The sequence below is a fragment of the Anas platyrhynchos genome, chromosome 8 (genome assembly GCF_047663525.1).
Source record: "Anas platyrhynchos isolate ZD024472 breed Pekin duck chromosome 8, IASCAAS_PekinDuck_T2T, whole genome shotgun sequence".
NCBI lineage: Eukaryota > Metazoa > Chordata > Aves > Anseriformes > Anatidae > Anas > Anas platyrhynchos.
In genome coordinates, this window is record NC_092594.1 from 12,902,424 (window position 1) to 12,926,562 (window position 24,139).

The 24,139-nt window shown below is 47.2% G+C and overlaps 1 protein-coding gene across 3 annotated transcripts in view; it reads right to left on the reverse strand.

Moving 5' to 3' along the window:
• VAV3 (vav guanine nucleotide exchange factor 3) overlaps positions 1–24,139 on the reverse strand; it is a 182,576-nt gene that overhangs the window by 147,795 nt on the left and 10,642 nt on the right. For 2 of the 3 annotated variants that reach the window (XM_038182697.2, XM_027463277.3), the window contains exon 1: positions 14,573–14,862. The exons of the other annotated variant lie outside the window; for it this stretch is intronic. In XM_038182697.2, the coding sequence (XP_038038625.1) occupies positions 14,573–14,785 (213 nt within the window). In that variant the 5' untranslated portion in view covers positions 14,786–14,862. Of the gene's footprint in view, positions 1–14,572; positions 14,863–24,139 lie in introns of those variants that run through there. 3 annotated transcript variants of the gene reach the window in all.

Below are 24,139 nucleotides of genomic sequence, written 5' to 3' on the forward strand. Positions count from 1 at the left end.
TAAATAAGTAGTTATCATGCGAGAACTGATAAAGTTTAGATCAAATTCTACCATTGGCAACGTTCAATCACAAAATCAGCTTAAAATATGCTGACACCTTACAAACCAGCAGGTTTCCTTCCTTCAGTATGCTGGTAAGCAGCGAGAGGTAAACCTGGCATAAGATGCTTCAGCCAAGTCCTGGCAGAGGTCTCTGCTAACAGGCTGCCTCCGCTTAACTTACCCCAGCTGCCTGCCAAAGCGAAAGGCATCACTGAAGCAGCCCAAACTTGTGTGGGAGATGTATCGATCACATAAACACCTACTTCACTACAATGAATTAGCAGCTGTGATAATCTCAGCAGCAGCAAACGGGTGAGTGGTCATGGAAATTCAACCGTCACTTCCGCATGCAGCCCATCTGATCTCAGGGCTGAACCACGCTGACAGCCTGGCAGCAGCCTTCAAAACCCACTGATGAACAGCCCACGGCTTCTTCAAAGGATGGCAGTCCGGCACCCCAAAGTGAAACAGCCACAAGCGTGGAGTCAAGATGAAGGATATTTATGAAAACACAAAATCTGAAATCGAAATTCCAGGGCACAAAATGGTGTTAGATCACCTAAAACAATAGAAGGGTGCACAGGGCAAATATAGCAAAATCCCTGCAGCAGAGAGCACTCTAGGGTTACCTGGGCTGTCACCCTGAGCCCTTTGCTACACCACAGCAGGAGTTTAAGTGGAGCACATCAGTGGCAGCGAAGCAGCCTGCCTTACCAGCCCCTGCTCCATGCCAAATATGACCGTAATAGTAACTCCTTGTAGGCCCAGGGAGCCTGCCTGCAGTGACAGCCTTCACTCCTGCCATGCAGCCATCTCAGGAGAAGAACTAGAGTACTCCACCCAAACCCTAATCCCAGTTATAGATGTACAGCACGCTTTGAGTTCTGCCACAGTACTTGCAGGGTCACGGGATGGTGAACTGTGCTAAGGATCACCCTAAAGCAATTTGCAGAACCCATCCCAGCCTCCAAGCTATTGACTTCCCCCTGAATGGCTCCCGATCGCTGCAGGTGTCCTGGTGACCTCCCAAAAAGCAAGCTCCTGAGACATCCTCGGGAACACCTGCAGTGGGTATTCTCCATCCCCAAATGAAGGCCTGCATAAACACTTGCCATTAGTTTCCTGCCTACATTTTTCTCCCTCCAATGTACAAAGAATACGCAGATGGGTGCTGGAAGCCTTCTCGCTCGGAGGGGAGCTGAGAAGTGCTACCGTAGGAAATCGCTGCGCAGCGTGCTGCTGCTCTGAGGAACCTGGCAAAGGGGCTGAACCCTGCCTACTGCGCTCAGTTAATTAAGCCTATTAAAATCATAAGGCACTTATATGGATAGAACAAATCCACTTACTATTTTAGCAGCAACATATGCTTGGAGGATGCAGAAATCAACTTTTTTTTTTAACCAGAAGCATCCCCATCATCCTGAACTTAATAACATCAATAAAATTAAGTTTAAAAAGCGCACTAAAATCAGAGCAGACACTGCATATTTGCACAGAACCACACAAAAACCAACAGTCACTCTTGTCATGGCTAAAAAAATGTTTGCACGAGCCGTAATCTGTAACTAGTTTTGGCACTGATGCATACATAAAGGCAAACACAGCAACATATTGTAGAGTCAGTGAAAGCATTTGCCTGCCTGCAAGCTGTAGGCAGTTTTGTGTGTGTTTTTTTTTTTAAGCTATTACACAAAAGAACACATTCAAATCCAATACAAGCAGCTGCTCTAACATACTTTCAGACCTCTGAACAGCAACACTTCACTAAATGCCTACCAGAACATCACTTAAACACAAGTGATTCCTTCAGATGTTTGCTTTTTATCTAACACTAAAAACAAGTACTGGAGCTAAGCTATAACAATGTCCAGAAAGCCTAAGCTTGCAACTGATTGTTTGGTGTTGTTCTATTCTACAGACTAGTCAGCAAAATAGAAGAAAATGTAAATAAAATACAGCACGGTCCTGGACCAGCTCCTGTCCTCTAAAAGGCACAATAGGTTGGTGAGACAACCAAGCAGGTGGAGATTAGAAAATACCAAAATCAATGCATCGGTAGTTTGTAACTGGGAATTTATAACAAGGACAGATTTTCCTCTGCCTCTGTATGGAGATAGTTCTCAGCACAGGGGAAAGAGTAAGAGTTATTTTCAGACTTGTGGACATGATAAAACTGCAAGGCCAATTCTCCCCTCTGAAGCCAGATAAGCAGGGCAGCAGCGAGGAGTCCTTGTAGCAACAAACCTGTCTGTTTGGTGAAGAAAACAGTGTGAACAACAAGACAGAAAAGTGATTTAGTAACATCATTTTGAATGAATCAGGAGTGAGGCTATGTGAAACACGGGCAGTGAAGAGGCGAGACAATTAGAATAGACCCTTGCAGCTAGTTCTGTGGCTGTATCATAGTTTTTATTGAAATCCCAATTGACGCGTGTGTTTTTTCAGAAACTAGCCTTTCTCCATTTGTAACAATTACGTGCTACTTCTGAACATCTGTTTAAGAAAGAGCACATCAGCTCTTATTTATTTTTTTTAAGAAGGCAAAAATAGGGTAGGGACCTGAAGCACATAGCTTAGTTATTGAACATTTATACCACTCATTCATTTCTAAATGAAGCCATAGGGGCAGCCACGCGGGTATTTTCTGCACCAGGGACTGGAAACTCACAAGGCTGTGACTCAGTGCTGTGCCACACACAACTGATCGTGCTGACTGATCTCCGAACGTGACTCACGGGTCTACCAGAGCCTGCCTCGAGATGCACCCCAGGCTCAGCGGCTCCGTCACAAGCCACAGCATCTCGGTACATCTCTGCGACAAGCTCTCCCGCAGGCTCTAAAAACCTTTGCGGCTCAAGGAAGCAAGATCACCTCACATGCTGAACCCCAGTCAAGTTACACACTGCCAGCAATAAGCTAACTAAATTTGCCATCAGTCCCTTCTCTGTAATTCACCAGGAAAGCTACTCTAGGGGTAACAGGGAGCTGACAAAGTGTCCATGCAGTTCTTATCCACCCAACCATTGACAGCAGCAATACCACAGCTGGGAGATGCAACTTCTCACACTTTTTTTTTTTTATTAAACCAAAAACACAAGTTAAAACAACAATTGGATTTTAGGGGTAGTATTTACCAGCCTATGTAAACAATAAAACAGTAAATGTAACACTAGATGATTGCACTTCTTTTTTGTGAATCACAAGATCTACGTTGCAGGAAATAGTTTTAAACCTCAGATTTTTAAACTTATTAAAGAGTTGGAGAAACATTCAAAGCATATCTATAGGGAGATCAATTAGCATGACTGCTACTTGAGAGCAGAGCTATGAAAGTAAGTAGTTGAGGGCAATCCAAGCTCTAGAGTAGAGAGCAAGTCTTACATCTTCCAATTCAAATGATGTTCCCTTTTAACACCTGTATGCCTTGCCACTGTGGCCAATTTCTAATTTCTTTTTGACACCTGCAGAGAACCAGTAAACAAATGCATCATCCTACCTCCAGTTCTGTTTCACCAAGTCAGTTTACTGCCCAGTCTGTCTGCTGGGCAGACCTACCATGTATCTGGTAATGATGCACCTCTACAGCGCATCTGCAGTCACTTGAGTTCTTCAGTTTACTTCTGCCTGCCAACATAAGCAACCTTGGAATCCATGTTATTTCACAAAAGGCTCAGGCACAGGCTGAGGTGCAGCGTTACTTCCCAAAGCACAGAAACACCTTCATGAATTCATAGCCCACTCCTAACATTCTGTAGACAGGAAAAAGGGTATTCAACAGAAAACCCGAGAAAACCCCATAGAAGCAGCATCAGGAATTCAATGGAACAGGTCAAAGTGTAGATGACACGCATGATAGCATCCCCCCCCCAAGACAAGGCAATTAGCATCATTGCTGCCTTTATGCACAGGCGGAAACTTATGAGACTAAGCACATTGGTAAGTGACTACAGAGACACGATAATGGCTGGGAACTAACAGGATTAAATTAAAGAGTACTTCAATTTTTAAAGGAACTTCCCTAGTTAAAAATCACTACTACAAAAGCTTCGAACCTGAAGAAGCAAACTGAGGTCGGAATATAGCTTCTAAGTGATCTCCAATGAAGTTATTTTTAACTTTCCATCTAACCTGATTTCTCCGTTTACTGATTTACAGTTACCATTAGTCATCGAGGTAATCCCTCAGGGACACCACCCTGTTGGAAATCCTTTGACAGCTCAGAAAGTCCTCAGCCAGAGGGAGGCCAATTAAAATTCTCAAATTATTTTCTATTGTTTATTTTTCCAAATAGTGCTCTCAGCTCCAACCTGGGAAGCAGAACTAAAATTGTCACCTCTACCAGCACCTGAAGAGTGAGTAGAGCTTACTGGGAAAGGAAAAGAAACCCTGGAGATGGATGCCCAACATGAGAGCTGCGCGATGAGCGTGCCAGCCAGCAGGACTGGCAATTTCTGCCTTGCAAGCAACACAGAAAATCAATCTGAAAAAAGAAAAGTGGATAAAAATAACCATCGTTCCCAGCCCCAACTACTCCCTCAGGACACAAACCCAGAAAAAAAAAAAAAGACCCAAGCACTGCCGCAGTGACACAAACCTCCCGAGCGTGGTGGGACGGCAGGAGCCACGTGGTGCTGCCTTCAGAAGGAGCAGCTCCCAGCAGCAGTGCCCGATTCACCTTGCAGACTCCCAGCTCCGGCTTCCATCCTCATCACTCCCCACTAGAGTGCTCTGCCCCATCGTCCAGAGTAAATGGGAAAAACAAAGCAATTTTGGGGACGCACTCATGCATGGTGGAGCCTCTGGCTGCAATGGGAAGGAAGCAGCAATGTTGAAAATAGCTCTCCTTTTACCAGTTATCACCATTTATGAAAACTAATCGCTGAAAAGTAGTCGCAAACAGCCTAACACGGGACTTCTGTTCAAGTGTGGCCTGGTGTTGCTGTGTTGGACACCCCGCCTGTGCTCACAGAGGAGCTCGGCTCCGCCACGAGCCCTCCCACCCGGCAGCCACGCGGGAAGCGGCATCCGGAGGGGACGCAGGAAACAGGTTTTGGAGGATTTGCAGGGAGATGAGGCCAGCAGGACAACAGGGCAGGGAAACCAGCTGAAAGGAAGAAAAAGCTTCAGGAAAGAAGCTAAAGAGGAAACAGATGCACCGGAGAGACGAGAAAACACCCGGGCGGGTGGGGGCAAGGCGAATGAAGAAGGTGAAGGCACCAGCCCAGCACGAGGGCGGAGGGAGCAGACTGCAGGACTGAGATGACTCAAAGCGAGGGAGAAGCAGAGACAAGAGGAAAGGAAAAATCCCCCCCTAAAGCAACCAGACCTGTCAGAGCAATGCGTCTTAGTAATCACAGAGCAGCCAGGGCACCCGGTTCCAATAAGTGAGATCAAGCTGCCTGAGTCAACGGAGAAAAACGTGAAAAGCAAGGCAAATTGGAGAGGTTATCGCTAGCAGAGCTGACAGGGAAATGAAATATCCTACAGTAATCCTAACACTTCAAAATCTGCTGCTATTTCAGATCAAGATGAAAGGCATGTTCAAGTGCAAACTTCAATGTGACTTCACTGAAGCACTGAATTTTAAGGTCAAACTCTAATGATACTCAGCGTGAAACAGGAAAAACTGAGTACTGTGTTTCTTTTCCAAATAGCTTAGAGAACATCTCTCAGGGATGACATTCCTGCAAAACCTTCTGAGGTTTAATTTTCTTGCAGAACTGCTCCACTACGGGTTTCACAGACAACATGAAACAAAACCACGACTCCTCGCTAGAATTAAGATGATGCATCACCCAGGAGCTGGATTTCCAAACAAAAATTTTTGGGAACAATTCCCCAGGCCTGAACTCCCACAGCACAGAAACGGCAACCGAGGTCTGAGATGGAAAGACCAAGTCCTTACTGGCAGCCACCATCAGTGGGTGTGCACAGGGAAACCCCACCGCGCACCAGCTCTGCCCCAAAGGGGAACATTTCACCCTTCGGTCACCGCTAACCCCAGGCCACACAACTTCATGGCCATCGTTACGCTGCTGATAGAAAAAAGACCTACTCCTCCCAGCTCGCGCCTACCAAGGGGTACTACGGGAGAACATTACAAAACACACTCCTTGTTTCAGTTGTGTGATGGTTTGTTTTGTTTTTAGCAGCTATTTTCTTATATTTCTCTCATTCAGAGAAGGCAAAGAACTTACCATTTCTTCAAAAAAAATCCAGGAATCCTATGCCGTTGTAATTGGGAATCCCACACAGAACTGCAAGAACACTTTTTTATTCCTTAATAAATATTTCTAACACTAGGCAGCAAGTCGTGTTCCATTTACTATTGCTAACGCTTTGTGCCCTTGAAACAACATGATGCACAATGGGGCTTACGAGCTACAGAAGCCTAAATTCTCAGAGAAGCAGCCATAGATCATATAAATTAACCAGATTTCCCAGGGGTCTGCAAAGCTGCTCGATTATGGCTCAGCAGGGCTGGATCCGAGGCTCTCTCTAGGCTGCTGATCTGGGTGATGCCTGGCATAGGAGCAAGGCTCAGCTGCTCCTGCCTTCACACCCATGCCTTCACCCCTCATATCTGCCTTGTTAAAGGCTTCCATCTCTGCCAATCAACTTAGGAGGGTCTTCTGGAAGAGGAACCTACAGGACTGATACAAGGGCAGAGGCATTACAGCAGGATTACTGGAGCTGCTTCCATAAGGCTTGGTGAAGCCTGCAGCCTGTAGGTGCCGGCACGCTGTAAGGTGGAGCCCTTCTCACCAGCAGTACCACCCAAAGACGCTGCAGGGAAGAAGTGTGGAGTTAAACCTCAGCTTTCACAAAGGCTGCCACCTGCTCAGAGTACTTCATGGCAAAGTCTGTGGCCTCGGCACAGCCCACAGGAAACACGCCACTGTAGGCAGTGCTGCCGGGCACAGCAGTAACGCAACTGAACACGGGCCCTGAATAACTTGCTCATGGCTTACCTGCAGCAACTGGCATCAATTCACATCCTTCTGGTGGATACAAAGCACAGCAGGACATAAGGGGGAACAGGCAGAGCTCAACAATGGCTCAGGTGAGCCCCATTCATGGCTCCCAGCTTCCATAACAACTCAAAACATCTACACACCTGTCAAAGCCCACCGAATGTCTGAACATAGCCTCTGCTTCTTAAAATGCCCTAGGAACACCCTGGAATTGACAGCCCTGTGAGGACATCCATCCTCAGCAAGCTCCCTGGGCAAGGCCCAGCACTGTAACTTCATGCCAAGCTTCCCAAAACCTGGGAGTGACCCACAACAAGCAAGACAAGAGGAAAAGTAGGTGGGAAATCAAAGCTCAACAGGATTGTTCAAAAAAAAATTTTTTTAAATAAGCAATTGCCAGTTCAGAAGTACACTATGCAACCTGAAATACCACCTCCCTCTGTCCAGAGGGTAAACCACTAAAAGAAAGTGAAACTTAAATGCTCCCTCACTCAACTGGGTGCAATTTAGCAAAACCAACACTGCTCTCCAAAATGCAGAACTTAAGCCTCAAAGAAGCACCAAGCGGTTTTCAAAATATCTGCCTAGATACAAATCAGGTTCTCAAAGACTGCAGGAAATTCTTCTTCAGCCAAGCAGACAGCAACTGACCGGGTGCCCAAAGGCAGCAGCGTGCAGGGGCACTTCCCAGCCTGTCTGCTGGCCCGAGAGCTGAAGGAGCTGCAGGCAGCATCTTCAACGTTCCCGCTGATGTTCTCTGCTTCACCCCTGTTCTCCCAGATGAAGGCATTCAAAGCTTGAGCTGATTCCTGCAGATCTGAGTAGGATGCTCAGCGCTCACCCCGAGTTACAGTTCACATGATAGGGCTACGTCACCACCGCACCTCCACCCAGAGAGGCCTGAAGTCTGCCAGGCACATCCGTGCAGCAGCGCTGTGCTCCCCTACCTACCTGAGCCACCCCACACCACAGTCAGAGGCACTCACTCACACCCTGAGGAATTCAGAGGGAAAAGCAACACGGCCATCCTTCGCTGATACAAGGCACCACGGCTACGGGAAGCAGTAGCTGGGGGGATTCACAGCCAATCCCTGGAGTATTTAAGTGTAATTTACTTCTAGACTAAGCAAACAGAAGAAACTGACAGCAAACTCACAGCCTGTGTGTTATTACTGTATTAATTTAGAGTGTGGGCAGTCAGTGCTTTAGCACCAGGTTTCCTACCTGACAGCGAAGTCAGGCTGCTCCAACAGCCAAAGGTTGCCAGGGCCAAGCTCTAATGACTACTGTAGCTGGCTGTAAGGCTGCTTCTTGCCTCGAAGTGATGTGAATGTGAAAGCCACCAGTGGCACACGGTGCCCTACGCACAGATTACTCAGTGCATGGCCTTGCAGAACTGAAATGGATGAATAAATGTGTTTGTATCAAGGATTAAATGGCTCATCTAAGGATTTTGGCAATACAAGTCAACTTCCCCTGTTAAGCTCTACCAGTTAAAAACACGCCTTAAAAACACTTCGTTTTGGTTATGGAGCTGGGTTTTTGTTTTGTTTTTCAGATAATACCTTATTATAGCCCCAACCTCAAATACGCATTTTGTTTGTTTCTGCAAGACACCAAACCATGTTCCCTCTATCACCTGAAATACCTTTCAAGTGATCTTTAGAGGAGAGAAAAGTAGCAGAAAAATAGGTAATGGCAGACTAACCAAATCCCTACTAACCAAATATAAAACAAAATTCTGATTAGAAGTAGCAGTAACTTCCAGGTCTGAAATCCCTATATCAGAAAACAAGACAGTTGAATGTCACTTCCCCAATTCCATTAGTTCATACTTGCAGGTCTGCAAGTGTTTTAAATGAGTGGCTCTCATACAAATTGTGATGATACTTCTCTATTACACAATTTGTGACTAAGGCTTCATGTTCTGAAAACACAGAGAATCAAATATCCTGTTAATAATCCTTCTGTGTTTCATGTCACCAACACATTCACTGCTGTCATTTAATACAGGATGAAAGAAAGGGTCATTCCCTTCCATTTGCCTGAAGTGCATGTTCTCACCTGATACTGAACCGGAGTCGGCAGCATTCACTGAGCTTTGAGGGAACATCTTTCTCAGAAACATAAAAATTCAAAACATTACAATAAAGATAACAGTTTAGATTACACTTTATATATTGCAAGCCGTTACAAACAGCTGGTATTTTACAATGCCTGAAGTCTTAAACTTGTCAAAGCAAAGTAAGAGGAAAGGAAAGGTAGCTCCAGATGATGCTGAGTAAACTGGAAAGCACAGGGAAAAAAATACTAGACATTTTGCCAAAGTATACATCAATTCATACTTTTCCTTGTGGAACAATTTCTGAAGTGCTGAAATAACACAGTATAGGGTAATGGGAAACACTATTGTGGAATATCATGGAATAATATGGAAGTACTACGATGCTGCTTTGGAGCAATAGGAAGGGAAATTTAAGAAAAAAATCAAAGGTTTTTGGTGCAGGGGGAAGTGTTGGTTGTGTGTTGTTTAAAGAACTACAAACTCAGCATTGGGAGGAGCCAGTTCAAAAACTGACCCCTTGCGGAGTATCAGGCAATAAATGCACTTCAAGGTAAGCCTGCCAGTGACCGAACAAACCAACACATCTTCCTCTGTGCTCGGAGGCCCCCACGCAATGCAGGGCACGAGCCAGGACCTCCCTGCCTGCGTGCGGCCACGAGCCCCCTGTCCCCGCATGCAGGAGCTGTATTTAACGAGGCAGAAATCTTAAATCCTGTCTTCAGTCCTCTCTCAACACCCCAACGCATCCCACAGGCTGATACACCTTCAGATCCACCTTCCAGCTTTTCCTGACCCTTCTCTCCAGTGCATACCAGCTTCTTTTACTTTTTTCCCCCCCTACTTCTTACAGGCCCCTTCCCTCTCCCCTTGAGCGCTTTGTATTGATTCTTTTTGTCTCCGACACAGCCCTTCCCACTGCCACAGGCACCCCACCTTTGTCGCACAAGGGAATAACCTGGCTTCTTCCCAACAGAGCAGCACCCCACAGACACTGAGTAGTTATCTGCTGATAACCAACACCACGGCATCTCCGAGGACCCAGTAGGAACATTGTTCCTGTGAAGGCACTACACAGCTCCCAGCCCACCACAGCTTTGTGCGGGAGGTGACATTTCAGGCAACTCTTGGCGAGATGCATATTCTGCATGTAATACCTCTTCGATAAATATAGCATGCAAAATAAGCTTTATAACACAAATATAGCACAACTGCAGTCTTCCCTTCCCCCCGCAACCAGAACTAATCAACCTGAACCAAGAAGTACTATGGCAGTTCTCCAATATTATTTTCTCCATCTCAAGGTAAGCAGAACCACCTACGAAAACTGGGTCACTCGCTTTCTGTCAGTCCCTTTTCTTAGCACGAAGCAGAGGTCGTGTTAAGGTTTTGCTTTGAGGAGGTATTTGTTCAAAATAGCTAATTTCCCAAGTCCAACCTGCAGAAGACTCACGTGCGTATCATGTGTGTAACATACATCCCCCACGGATAACAGCTCTCCTTCAGATAAATCACTGACATAAGGTCAACTGTTAGAGGCATTACGTGGGCTGAGGTACCAGCAAGGAAGCGAACAGATTGAAAAGTTCAAAAGATGAAACCAATTGCACTGAACATACAGCCTTAAATAGCTCCAAGGTGTTTGTTTTGTTTTACTCACACTCTTATTACGCCTATAAAAACAGAACCAGCGCAAGCCCAAGAGGTTTGGCAGTTTCAGAACAACTCTCAAACCGGTGGCGCAGAGTCGAGAGATGCTTCCAGTTTGCTCCTCTGCACATGGTAAGCGACACTTGACATGCTCTCCTATGCCAACATTTGGAATAAAAAGCAAGTGGCTTTTTATTCGTTTTTTATCAATGCTCAGATGCCACCCAAAAACATCACGCAGATACAATGATCGTGAACTTCCCTGCACCACACGGTCACACCAAATAAATAACTCCCTAAAATTAAAAGACATTTGAACTTGTAATACAAACCGAGGGATGTTCTGTTTATTTTTATTAGAATAATAGGAAATAGTTATTTTTAATATTTAACCTATGTCAACATCTCCTTTAGCGAACTCCCTTGCCAGTATTGCACTAAGTGCAGTTTTCCTGTTGAGCAATCTCTCATACACTAACTAAATGCCTTGCAAAAACCATTTCAAAACGAGTTTACAAAGTATTAAAGATAGTAGATAAGCATTGAACAGATGACATCTTCTGCAAATCCACTGTAATCCGCTGATTTAGGTTTTAAATTTCTGTTGATAAATTATTCAAGTTCTTGTATGATCAAGATGAAACATTAGGATTAGTGCTCTCTGTTATGGATCACTTCTATTTTTGCTGTTTTCCCCAGCCCACGTTACCCACGAAGAGGCATCTGGGCACAGTGACCGGCAGCAGTGAGCAGCTCCATCCTCGTCTCACCACCACCCAGCACTCGTGCGGGGCTTCAACACGCAGCAGCTCACGTCTCGGCAACCTGTTTCACCCCTCTTCACATGGTAAAGAGCATGCCTGCAGTAAGACGGCTTTCACAACGCCACTACCAGCTCTCAGGTCTCAGTCAGACTCCCCTGTAATTGGTTTCCAAGCCCAGGAGTCACTCTGTGATCTGTCTTCAGAATTCCCTTCGCTGACTGTGCACACTGGGTGGAAATGACAACTCGTGGTGCTACAGCCCTTCAGAGGTCAGGCAGTGAAGTGCTCTGCAGCCCTGACGCAAGAGCTCTTGCTAGAGGCCACACACTGCCGTTCTTCTCAGTCGTGGTGAAAAACCTGGATGAGAAAGTCCCTGAAGCCAGCAGCTCCCATTCCCACACACAGCCCACGTGGCATTTTTCACACGCGACCAAGCACTGTGCCACGGCAGCTTCTCAGGCAGAAGGCAGCGCTCAGCTGGAGACCCAGCGCTGGGAGATTCATTAGCACAGCAACAACCCTGCTATCCTTCATGAAGGTGAGGGTCAGGCTTTCCCACCTGAGGCTTGCTTTCTGCATAACTGACTCCGTCAGCTTTGTTCTTCAGAGGACAACTTGCAGGAACCGAACGTACTGTCACAAGCACAGAAACGCAGGCAGCAACAGCCAACATCCAAATAGTGCCCAAACCCCTTATTTTGCCATCTAGAAGCACGGAGACACTCCTGTCAGCCAGGCATTATCTCCAGGCAGGCAGAGAGGCTGAATCGACAGATTTCAGATGCACCGAACAGCCCACCCTGAGGACAGCTGTGACAAAGCGCATGGCTGATAGTGGCACCAAGACATGCAGTTAGCACCAAGACATGCAGTTCCTGTGTTGGCCAGCCCATAAAACAGACCGTACCCACTGCCTTTAGGTCAGGCATGAGTCTGTGCAGCCATGTCGGGCACCACGAGCCCATTTCTGCCCCTGCCCTGAGCACCAACAGCAGCTGAGCAGGGCTCCTGGTCCACCACACGAGGCCCCCCTGGCGAGAAGCAGCCTCTGCAGAAGTGACAGCACAACCCCTCTGCACTCCTGGTGTAGCTTTTAATGCGTTTCCAGGATGTACAGGGCAGCACGGATGAGCATTACAGACATCTGATCTGCCACATTCACTCCGGAACAAAATAAACGTGTCACGAAACGGAGGAGACTCGGTTCTCCTGGCAGAGCTGGCGCCTACTCCCCGGCCTGCCCGGGGCAGCACCGCGCCGTCCTGTCCTTCAGTGCTGGCGGCCTCAGAACCAGCCCCCAAGCCACCAAAACTTGGTTCACAGAGACAGGCCTGGTAAATGGCAGCAGCAGTACAAGCTGAGGCACACATCAGGCAGCCCACCTCCCACCAGACCCATTCGTGGAGCACTCATCCACCTCTCATTCTCTGGGTTTATCGCTCAAGGACTGCTGCAAGAACCCCCTGACTGTTCGAAGGCTGCGCAGCACAAACAGCGTCAGATCACGGCAGATGGGAGCCACAGCTCAATTTTAGAAGACAGCACGGAAGGGCCACGCGAGGCTCAAACAGCTCAGCTAGGCAGCACAGATGCAGCAGCACATTCAAGCAGGCTACCCGACCAGGGACTGGGACCACCAGCATCCCAATGCCACGTCTGCCCTGGCACCCCACGCCCATAAATCACCGTGTGCCCGTAAATCACTGCCTCACAAGGAGCGGAGCATCACCTAGTGTTTCTACGTGCCCCTGAGACCCTACAGTACACCATACACATCAGTCTGTTGGCAGGTGTTATTCTGACAAAAGTCACTAAGGCTCAGCTCTGCGCACCCCAACTAGCTCAAGACTAATCATCTGAAAGCCTCTGAGAGTCAGCCTAAGTTATTGCTAAGCTGCCTTCACAGTCTCAGCAGCAAACTAGAAGCAGCCTGCCGAATTTCGCCTTACTGCATTTTTAATGACAATATCTGAAATCCTCACAGAATGATCCTTTCCAGCAAGAAGTACCTCCTCCAAGAGACTTCCATTAAACCCCCCAGAACCTCACAAAGACCAACAAACCTCAATCTCACAGAAGATGAAGGTAACAAGAAGGTAGGTTTAGCCACTACAGGTTTTGGCCCAGCAACAGCTCCCTGTTTGCAAGGGTGGAAGCATTGCAGGGCAGAAACGCACCCCGGTGAGAGCAGCCGGCAGCACCGCAGGTTCCTCGGACACTCAGAGGGCAAGGTGGCAGTGGTTGGGGCTGGGAAGTGTCAGTGTCCACGCTGTGCACATACAGAGCCCAAGTTCAAGCTCAGAAATCATCCAAGATCTCCAACTACAAGCTCAGAGAAGCAGATATGAACCTTAACAATTCTCAACCTGCTCCAATCAAGGAAGACAAAACGTTCTGATCCTCAGAAGCAGCCCGCCACAGCTTTTATTCATCAAAAATAAAATTAAGTGATGCTGGCTCAGGCAAGTAGCATTAAGCTCTAACTGCAGCGGATTCAATCAGCTATCCAAATAACGCTGGGTAATACCGTGAGGCCACCTTTTGTCCATTAGGAACAGGGCAGGAAGCCACCTCCAACAGTTCGTACACAAACTGTAGCTCTGCAAGCCCAGGTGAAGAAGGGTCACTTCGGCAGCAGCCTCACCACAACGAAGACACAACCCAAGGCTCTGGCACTGTTCAGCAAGCGCTGGTTCCCTCCCGGGGCTGGAGCAGCGCACAGCACGTGAGAACTCCCCAAATTCACCCCCCGCACACCCATCGCCCTGCTCAGCTACCAGCCCGGCAGCTCCCCGTGGGGCCGGGATGCCCGTCCTGACACCCAGACCCAGCACCGCTGCTGCCTCACCAAGGCTCCCCGGGAGCTCTCCGTGCGCCCAGAGCCAGGGCCCCCCGGCTCCGCTCCTCCGGTGCCGGGGAGGCCCCGAGGCCGCCCCCGCGGTGCCGCAGCCCCGAGCCCCGTCCCCGCCGCCCTCAGCGCCCCCAGCACGCACAGCCCGGGGCCAGCCCGCAGGGATCGGGGGGGGAACAGAAGGGGGGGATGCTCCCCCCACACCCAAAAAAACCCTCCCCGGCCGCACCTGGGACATCTGCGGGCGCAGGTTGATCTCCTTGAGGTTGATGGAGTGGCCGCGCAGGTTGTTGAGCAGCTGGCAGAGCAGCACGCCGTCGCGCAGCGTCTGCGCCAGGTCGAAGACCTGCGCCGTGTCCCAGGTCACCCGGTGGTTGGGCGGCAGCACCTTGCAGCTGATCAGCCACTGCCCGCACTGCTTCCACGGCTCCATCCCGGCCATGCTGCGGCCGCCCCGCGGCCACCCCGCCGCTGCCGGCCCGCTGCCGGCCCGCTGCCACCGCCCCGCTCCGCCCCGGTGCCGCCCCCGCCGGGCGGAGCCCACCCGGCCCCGGGCCCCGCCGCCCCCACGGGCTGCGGGAGGCGCTGGGGCAGCGCCGGGGCTCGGCCGCGGCCGGGAGCGGCCCCAAATGGGGTCAGGTCCCCCCACAGCCCCGGGGGAAAACGCAGCGCTGTCCCCCGTCAGCAGCGCCGGGGACTGCTTCTGCGGAAGGAGCCTCTCAGCAGGATACAAAGCACCTTCCCTTTTCTGTTAAAAAGGCTGCTTTTCGTAACCAGAAAACACTTGAAGTGTTATTAACGTGCTGCTCTGAGGGAATAAACAATCCAGTATGAGAACACCTTCCGACAGCACGACACAGCCGAGATTATCCACAGCTATCCCTCATTTTCGTGTTTCCTCCCTTAAGAGCCCGACAGCGCTTTCTGAGAAAACTAACCCCATAAAAGCTGTTAATTTCTCCAAGAATTAATATACAATTTCTGGGAATGGATTTTACAAGCTGAGGCCTCACAGCCCATCCGCACGTTTCCACTGTTTTAAAACGCTGCTTCACCATTCCTGCGAGCGACAGCCCTGTCCTTCAGGCACGTCCATCAGGACCCTGGCTCGTGTCAGGAATAGCAGGGCCAGGGAGGGGATCAGCCCCCTGCACCCGGCTCTGGGGAGGCTGCACCTCCAGTACTTTTTTTCAGCTTTGGGCCCCTCACTACAAGAATCAAGGCCCTGGAGTATGTCCAGAGGAGGGCTACAAAGCTGGGGAAGGTTCTGGAACACAAATCCTGTGAGGGGCGGCTGAGGGAACTGGGGGTGTTTCGTCTGGAGAAGAGGAGGCTCAGGGGAGGCCTCATTGCTCTCTGCAGCTCCCTGAGAGGAAGCTGTGGGGAGCTGGGGGTCGGCCTCATCTCACACGTCACTAGTGACAGGACTGGAGGGAATGGCCTCAAGTTGCACCAGGGGAGGTTCAGATTGGAAATTAGGAGACATTTCTTCTCAGAAAGAGCAGTCAGGCATTGGGACGGGTTGCCCAGGGAGGTGGTGGTGTCACTGTCCCTGGGGGTGTTCAAGGAAAGGTTAGAGGTAGTATTTAGGGACATGCTTTTTAGGGACAGTGGTGGTAGGGTGATGGTTAGTCCAGATGGTCTTGGAGGTCTTTTCCGACCTTAATGAACCTGTCATTTTCCTCAGTAGAACATGCTGTTAGCCCTGGATTGGGCATGGAGGTCTGCCCACCACACCACAGGGCAGCTCCCCCCAAAGCACAGGAACCAGTGGGATCCCCCACCCACGACACCTGTGCAGTCACCCAGCAGACAACACATCAGCTAGGTGTGACTTGCCACTAATTAGGAGGCACAACGGCTGCTTTGGAGTGTTTGGTTCCTCACTAGGGAGGCACAGAGCCACCAGCCTGCTCCCCAAGATGTCCCCAGCTCTGACAGGGCACAAGGAGCTCACCCAGCCGCTCCACACAGGCCTCTCAGAGCAGGAACCCCCTTTAGCACAACACAAACCCGATGTAGCAGTAAGACGGTTTTGTGTGAGCAAGAAGGGGGATCCTCAATCCAAAGTATCGGTGGGGGTGCAGCTGAGCTTCAAACCTTCAGAGTAACCCGTACCCTGGCAAGCATGACCCCAGTCTGGGTGGTGGCTGCAGTTCCCCTGCCCCGATCCCCACAGCTCCCTGGGCCAGGCCCGCCTGTGCTGCAGCTCTTGGGCAGCAGGTGAGCTCCCAAATCATCAACAGGAGGCACACACTGCCCACAGCCAGGCAGAATTAGAGACAACTCGGTTCCTTGCTGACATCAAAAGGGACTGAAGTTAACTACCCGAGATCATTTGGTTATCACCGCCCAACTGATTGAACATCAGAGCAGTTTGGTCAAGAATACAGCAGAGGACTGTCTCGTAGTAAGATTTTTATTTTTTTTTTAATCTGTGACAAGTTAAACAGAAAATGGCACATGAATAAAAAAAATCTGGTGGTGCCCAGGAGCTATCCCCACTCAGTCTGAGGACATTCATAACCCTGAAGCCAACACAAAAGGCAGCAAAGTAAAAAAAAATAAAAGGAACAGAAAAACATCTGCATTATCTACACCCCCACATCAGCTGCCCGCAGCCAGGATCAGTGATACAGCAGCACACTCAAGGCAGCATAAGCTGTTGGGACGCTTTTGCAGAAATACAGAAAAGCAAGCACCATCCTGATTTATAAACAGAAAAAAAAAAAAAAAAAAAAAAAAAAAAAAAAAAAAAAAAGCACACTTCAGGCAAGTTTATCAAATTGATAAAATCATTTTACATGGTTTATTAGGAGCAATCCACCACTCCTTAATCCAAGCTTCCTATCACTAGAGTTTGTAGGCTTTAAAAGCAGTATGTGGAAGCAGACGTCTTATAAACCTATTCTGGGGTTTAAAATTGTTTGTAGGTCATAGGCTGTTATACTGAAGTGTAAGAACTGAATTACATTCAAAATACAAAACTCAGCAGAGGAACAAAAACATATTGACCAAGTGCCATTCCTCCAGATATATTAAGGTTATGTAGCTGGCCATGCTTAGTAATGGCAACAAGAACGCACTGAAAGGGAAATAATAAAAATCATCACTCAGGTAACCACTTCTGTGCGGAAGCAGAGGAAACGCATTTGTGTGAAGTGTCTGGCTGTCCACGCCTGCACTGAGCATTAGCTTACCCACAATGACACCTTGAAACTTACTGGAGACTCACATGGAGAAGAATCCATGTCTCCATATAAACTCCAGAAAACCATCTCTCTGCACAAAGTTACATGGTTGAAAGGAGCAAAGGGGCAAACAGGTGAAATTCATGGTCAGCACAGCCTTGATAGAGCAGAGGCTCGCTCTACCTAGGTGGAGGGATAGGCACACATTCCCTTTCCTCTTGCAGTACTTCTCCCAACCTTCCTCATCCTACATTGCCCACAATCATTTATTGAAGGGTGTTTGATTTTTGAATTAATCCTGAATTTGTTTGGGTCCAAGAGCTACTTTTACATTGACAATTTTTGCTGGTAACATACGCAAAAAACACAACATCATAGCTAAAATATCAAGTATTTCAGGTGACCCACCTGCTGAAGACATACTGGAAATTTGACTTATTTGCATCCTGTTTTTCTCCTCATACTCCAAAAATTGCCCAGCTGGAGGGTGCTCCAGATGGATAGAGGGGCCAGTTTAAAAGTCACCTCAGCCCATTCCCTCTACTAGAACAGACTGATGCTCAAACCTATCATGGAGGTCTCAGTTCAGATTGCTCAAAAAAGCTCAAGTTATTTTACATACCTTCTTCCCCCCGTTAACACATCAGGAAACAATTCACTGAATTAGTTCATCTTCAGATTCTTAAAACCAGCAACATTAAGGACTTGCATTCCTGCAAAACACTTCCAGTCAACTACATAAAAATAATAATAATAAAAAAAAAAACTCTATTAAAGAGCAGCAAGTCTGAAGATTTGTACAACAAAATGCACCCAGAAAGAACTCGTGCATGTTTTTTCTCTCCTTCCAAAAGACAACTGTCTCCTTGCTGGAGACATCATACATTTGTTGCTTTTACTCTTTACCCTGTGCTGCATCCGGTGAAGGTGGCGACTTTCCAGCTCCTTTCTTGTTACTTTATTGAGAGAAACTCAATTAGTTTTATAAGCTTTATCATTTCTGGCTCTTAAAGGTTTCCTGTCCTCTGACGATAGCTCAAGTGCATTTTTAAATAACCCAGAGCAAGCTGGGCAAGCTGAAGTGAAGCACTGCCCTCGTTTGTGGGTACTAAATGCCGGCGTGCCAGCTGAGCCAGCACTGAGCTCATGCTCAGCATGTCTCAATTAGACCCACTTAATTATACTAGTAAGAAAATTCAGTTACATGCAGTTTGCAAGAGAACAGAAATATACAGCCTTTGTCCCAGACGCTTGTATCGTTATCCTGCTTGAAAACGCGCCGGGCTAACGTGGCTCCCGGCCAGGAGCTTCCCTTGAACCGCGCTCTTTTTGGCTGGAAGTGAATAATCAGGAGGTGGACAGAGTCCAGCATTTCTTAAGTAGCCTGCTCATCTTGCAGTAAAAGTAAACGAGGGTAAGATCGCTGACCAGCACTCTTCAATAATTTGCCTGCCACTTAAATGAATGTGAGTGTGGATCAGGATCTCCCGGGTGCACCAGGCTGTATCCAACTGTGACCGGCTCCAGCCTCAGAACTACTGCGGAAACTTTGTGGCAGAAAGAAAAGCAGGGCTGATTTTAATTGATTGTTAATTAATTGTGTTAGCATGAAAAGCCTTACAGTAATCAGAGACATTCAGAAAAATAAGCATTCTAAATCAAAATCTGAATTTCAGCAAAGCACTACACATTGCTTTACAAAGACCATTTCAAGTTTGCATGGAAGGAATCAGAGTGACTTGAAAACTAAATGAAATGCTGAAAACAAAACCCAATAACAAATAAAACAATAAGCTGAGATGTGTGGAGCTGAGCAGAACAAGAGCTGGTATCGAATTCACTCTTCAGTAGAGACCTGAAAGACGCAGTCAGTCAACATGTGTAAACGTGTAGATAGTTATGAACTAGGAGGAATTGTCAGTGCCGTCTGACACCAGATGAACACCAAGATACTGGTTTTATTACAAAATTGCCTGGATACTCTAAATGCATTTGAACGTTTGAGAAACCTACGAGTATGCAAGGGAAGGTCCATGTAAACCAGTCAGTGCTGAAGTCTTATAGGAGTCACACGGGCTGCCTAGACCTAACAGCTACCTACCAAACAACCATCTGGAGACATTGCCTTCAACTCTACTTCCCCTGCCAGAGATCTGCTTTCCACTGAACTCAACAGAAGCTTGATTTCGATGGGCCCAGAACCTTTAGTTCTATTCCTAATATACAATATTTGATTTATAGAAACCAAAACTTCACCTCTCTAAAAACCATTCATACAAAAGGAACAATGATACATCATCTGTTTGAGCTGAAAAAGGTGGAATGTAACTGTCAACATGCAGTCATGAATTCTATAAGGAAAACAAAGTTGGGGAAAAAAAAAAAAGAATATGTTATGTAGTACTTCACAACATTTTTAACCAAAATATCAAAAGGCTGGTGTCTTAAGAATCCAAACAACTTGAATCAGTAAAGAAAATTGTCACCTTCCCTATGTCTTAGTAGGTCCATCTCAATCTCCTCTGACTTCACTGATGCCTCTAAGCAATATTCCCATTTCTTACGCTTTCCCTAATTTTACCTCCATTGCTCATCTTCCGTAAGTTGTTCTCAACAGTCTGATGATGTTTGTAAATGCAAAATCAGATCAGATGACAGGGTTACTGGATGGTGAAAACACCTCTTTTCACTAAAGATAGCAGGAGATGTAGACAAATGTACTTTTCACAGTCCTAGATGAAAAGAAAGTGATATTTTTATGAAAGGTCAAGGTGTTCAGGTACATATAACTGAGGTATGAGTGCACAGATTGCCAGGAAGTAAGCCCTAACGCAAGGAAAAATAGTTTTTGTTTGTTTCCATAGTTTATTAAGAACCCCTAATCCAGAAAGATTTTCCTGCAGCTTTGGATGAAGGTATCAATTGCTGGAAGACATCTGAATACAACAAGATCCAGGAAAACAGAAATCTCTACCTAAAGCTGGGTAAAATCTGAAAAGCACCACGAATGAAATGTCTACTCAAAGAGCAAGAGAATATTTGAAGCAATGTTTATAACTCTATTGCTAATAGAATATTATTTCAAAGTTAACAGTATTAGGCAATTGAATTTTTCATATCCTGCAGTCAAAATTTACCACTAGTCTCTAATCTCATGCTGTGCTAACAGCTCTAGTAAATAGGGCAGTCACGTATCATCTCGAAGACACTATTCCAGTTATTCCACCTACCGTGTTAGACCTTTATTTACATACTAATCTATGTTTGGCAAATGAAAGTTTCCTTTTATGCTCACAAGTCAAAATTATTAATGATTTTTAACTGCAAAACTGCAGAATTTATTTTTAGAGATGTCAGCAGGCAAAGTATTTCTAAACACTTCAGTAGGCAGCGCAGCTTCACCTCTAATGTTTCCTGTGCTTGTCTCTCCTCAGGAATAAAGAACATCAATATTTCAGGACACGCTGCTACCTACTTTGTTAGTCTCTCATAACGAATGTACTTGGGCATCGCTCGTCTAATGAAGCTGGGCCAGTGCTAGACTGCAGATCAGCAGAGGCTGAAGGATTCGGGGGCTCTTCGTTCAGTCCCTAGGTTTGCATTTGCACTGCCAGGGACAAGGGCACGAGGCCAGGGCCTGCACCTTATCGATGCCATTAACCCTGGCCTATCATTCAGAAGAATAAGCCACCACAAGAACAAGATATACATCTTGAAAACTGGCCTCTGAATGCATTGAGCTTCCATTTCCGCAAGATCAGTGTTAGACCCCGCTCCCACGGTGCCAACGCCAGACAAAAAGTGGCTTTTATCTCACGGCCATGGAGTCCCACCCACTACACTGATATCAAAACTTCCCCAACCCCGGCTGAGAAATATTGCTCAAGATAAAGCTATCCATGTGAAGTGGTGATTTAGAAACAAAGCTTTCAGTTCAGGACTGCCACGTGGAACAGCATCAGAACCACGACGTGCTGCTCTCATCATATTAGAAATAGTGGCAGGCATCTGCCAACATAAAGCATTTGGGATTTACCCACCTGAAGTCCAACTGAAGCCTGGCAAGCTGTAAAACTATGACACTATAAAACTATAGTGCCCTCAGCACTGTACCAGGACTCAGGCAGGAGTGAAGGTCCATTACTGTCCCCAAAAGGAGCAACACAGGTTATTCTGAAGGCACAGGGAATAACATAGAAACACAAGCTGCCTTAAAGAGCATGACAAGGTAATACAAACATCAGCCAAAGACAAAGGTATGGCCACCCAGTGACAGAGGCGTAACAGCTCTGTCTACTGCAGAGTTGATTTAGTAGACAAAATTGAGAAAATGCTCTCTCCAAGCACCACGGAGCCTTCCTCCTGTTTCTGTTCTTCTACATTTCCTGCAGCCAGCCCTTCTTCTGACACCACATCTTGCACACAATGCTCAAACAGGGAAAGCTCGCAGCACCCGGGTACCAGCACTTCCCTCAGCCTCCGTGGATGCCCATCGCTCGGGACCTTGGCACAATTTTAATTGCAATTAAGAAAATATATGATATGATATCAAAAGGTTACATATCCAAATTGGATGAACCCATGCCAAGTATTACAAAGCAAAGGAATAACAACATGCCAGCAAGCGACAGAAGGACACAGGTACAGCCAGCAGGAACCAGTCCTCTGCAAAAGCTGCCAGAGCTGCAGCAGAAGCCAATGCTACCATCACATACTGTTCTCCTTCCCTCTAAGCCCAAATTCTGCAGAGTTGTACCTGCTAATTGCTTTCACAAGTATCTGCAGATACATCACCTGCTTCCTTGGCTCCATGATGAAGTTGCATAAACAACCAAACACGGGCAGGATTACAGCACTTGACTTGTTGGCTTTTCCCTATTTCCCTTTTTCCCAGGGAGGCACCGAAGGGCAGATGCAGGCAAAGGTGTTAGCTTAACACATCATCTTCATAGAAAAATAAAGTGGTTTTTTTGTTTGTTTTTTCTCCAAATGCTTCTTGTGTTATAAATGCTACTACACGTGATTTGTACTGACTGATCCAGCAGCACTCTGCACTGTGTGTGGCACACTGATAAGCAGTGCCCTTACCTTCACTGGTTGTGACATTCCCTGCAGTAGGAGACAGCACAAATGATGCTGGCGATCATCTGATCATTCACCAGTTGCTGTTTGCAGGTGGTGAGTATGCAAAGAGTCTGCTATGAATCTGAAAAGGCAGGAGTACAGGGCACTGAAGTGCATTGTCCTTTTAGCACAGCTGATAAGGATAACCTGCTATTTGCTGCTGTTGAATTGCCCAAAGGCTGCCGTGGACTGCAGTTTCTGTTTCTGAGATCCCAACCCAAGTCTGAGAAACCCCTCTGGGTGGCCAAAGGCAAGAGAGAGAACTTAGAAACTCACTTATTTTAGAGGAAAGGGCACAAAATAAATGGGCATGTACAATGCCATGCTTACAGTGTCATTTTCCTCTGCAATTAAAAATAAAGAAACAGTAGTATGACCGCATTAACACAATTTTCTCCAAAATGAGTGTGGAAAATTTGGATTGCACAGATCTAAGTGAGAAAGCTCCCTTTCTGTATTGGAATAACACTGGAAACGTTTGGCACGGCCTTTCACTGCCCTTTAAAGCATTTCTTTTGCTGCCCCTGCATACAAATCCTGCAGCAGCAGCCGGGTCCGGGGCCAGCAGCCGTGCCCAGGAGCGGCTCCTCTCTGCTGCTCTCCGCCAGCCACTGCGAGCACTTAGGGAAAGAGTTAAGCAGATGTCAGCCTCAAATTGCACAGCGTGATAGTCTGAAGGCTCTTCCTTGTCTTCACTGCAAACTGCTGGATGGTATTTGAGGAGATAATAGATTAGCCCACTGCTGAGCCACAGCGTCCTTTTGGATGTCACATTTTTCAACGGGTAGCTCTCAAAAATGCAGGGCTGGAGAGGCTGGTAGAGCCTGTGAGTCTGTTGCAGCATTCCCCATGCAAGAGGCCCGCATTTCTGTTTGATTTAGAATTAACTAGACCTCCAGAATACTCCTTGGGGTATAAGAGGTGTCTTTGTTTAAGTTTGTGTTGGAATTTCAGTGCCTGCAAAAGCAAGGGTCTGAACTTTCTCCCCGTTTTCAGGATAAGCTGCTCATGGCATTTTACAGAAATCTCGGTTCCCCCTCGGCAACCTCCCCCAGCTCTGGGTTTCTTGGACTCTTCTGGGTTTTCTGGAGGCTTTTCCTGCCGAGGAGGGGATGTGGGAGGCCGGTGGGGGAGCGCATCCCCACAACACCTTCGAGGACAGGCAGTTCCATGGCTGCTCAGCCCTGCAACCGCTGTGTCCCTGTCCTGCTCTGTGTGTGCTGGGGGCACTCTGAATGCTGAGATACCTTCAGCCCTGGTGAAAAGTGCTAATTTGTGTAGTTACACTAGGAGTGAGTTTAAGTCACTGTATCCCTTTAGAACTGACCATTTGGGATTAGTTACAGGAATGCAGTTGAGCTCAGATATAACGTTATGGTGAGACTATAAAGCCACTGACGGATTGCAATTACAGCTAAGAAAAACAAACTTGCTAACCAGCCAGCAATCCAACAAACACAAACGTATAGCAAATGTTAGCT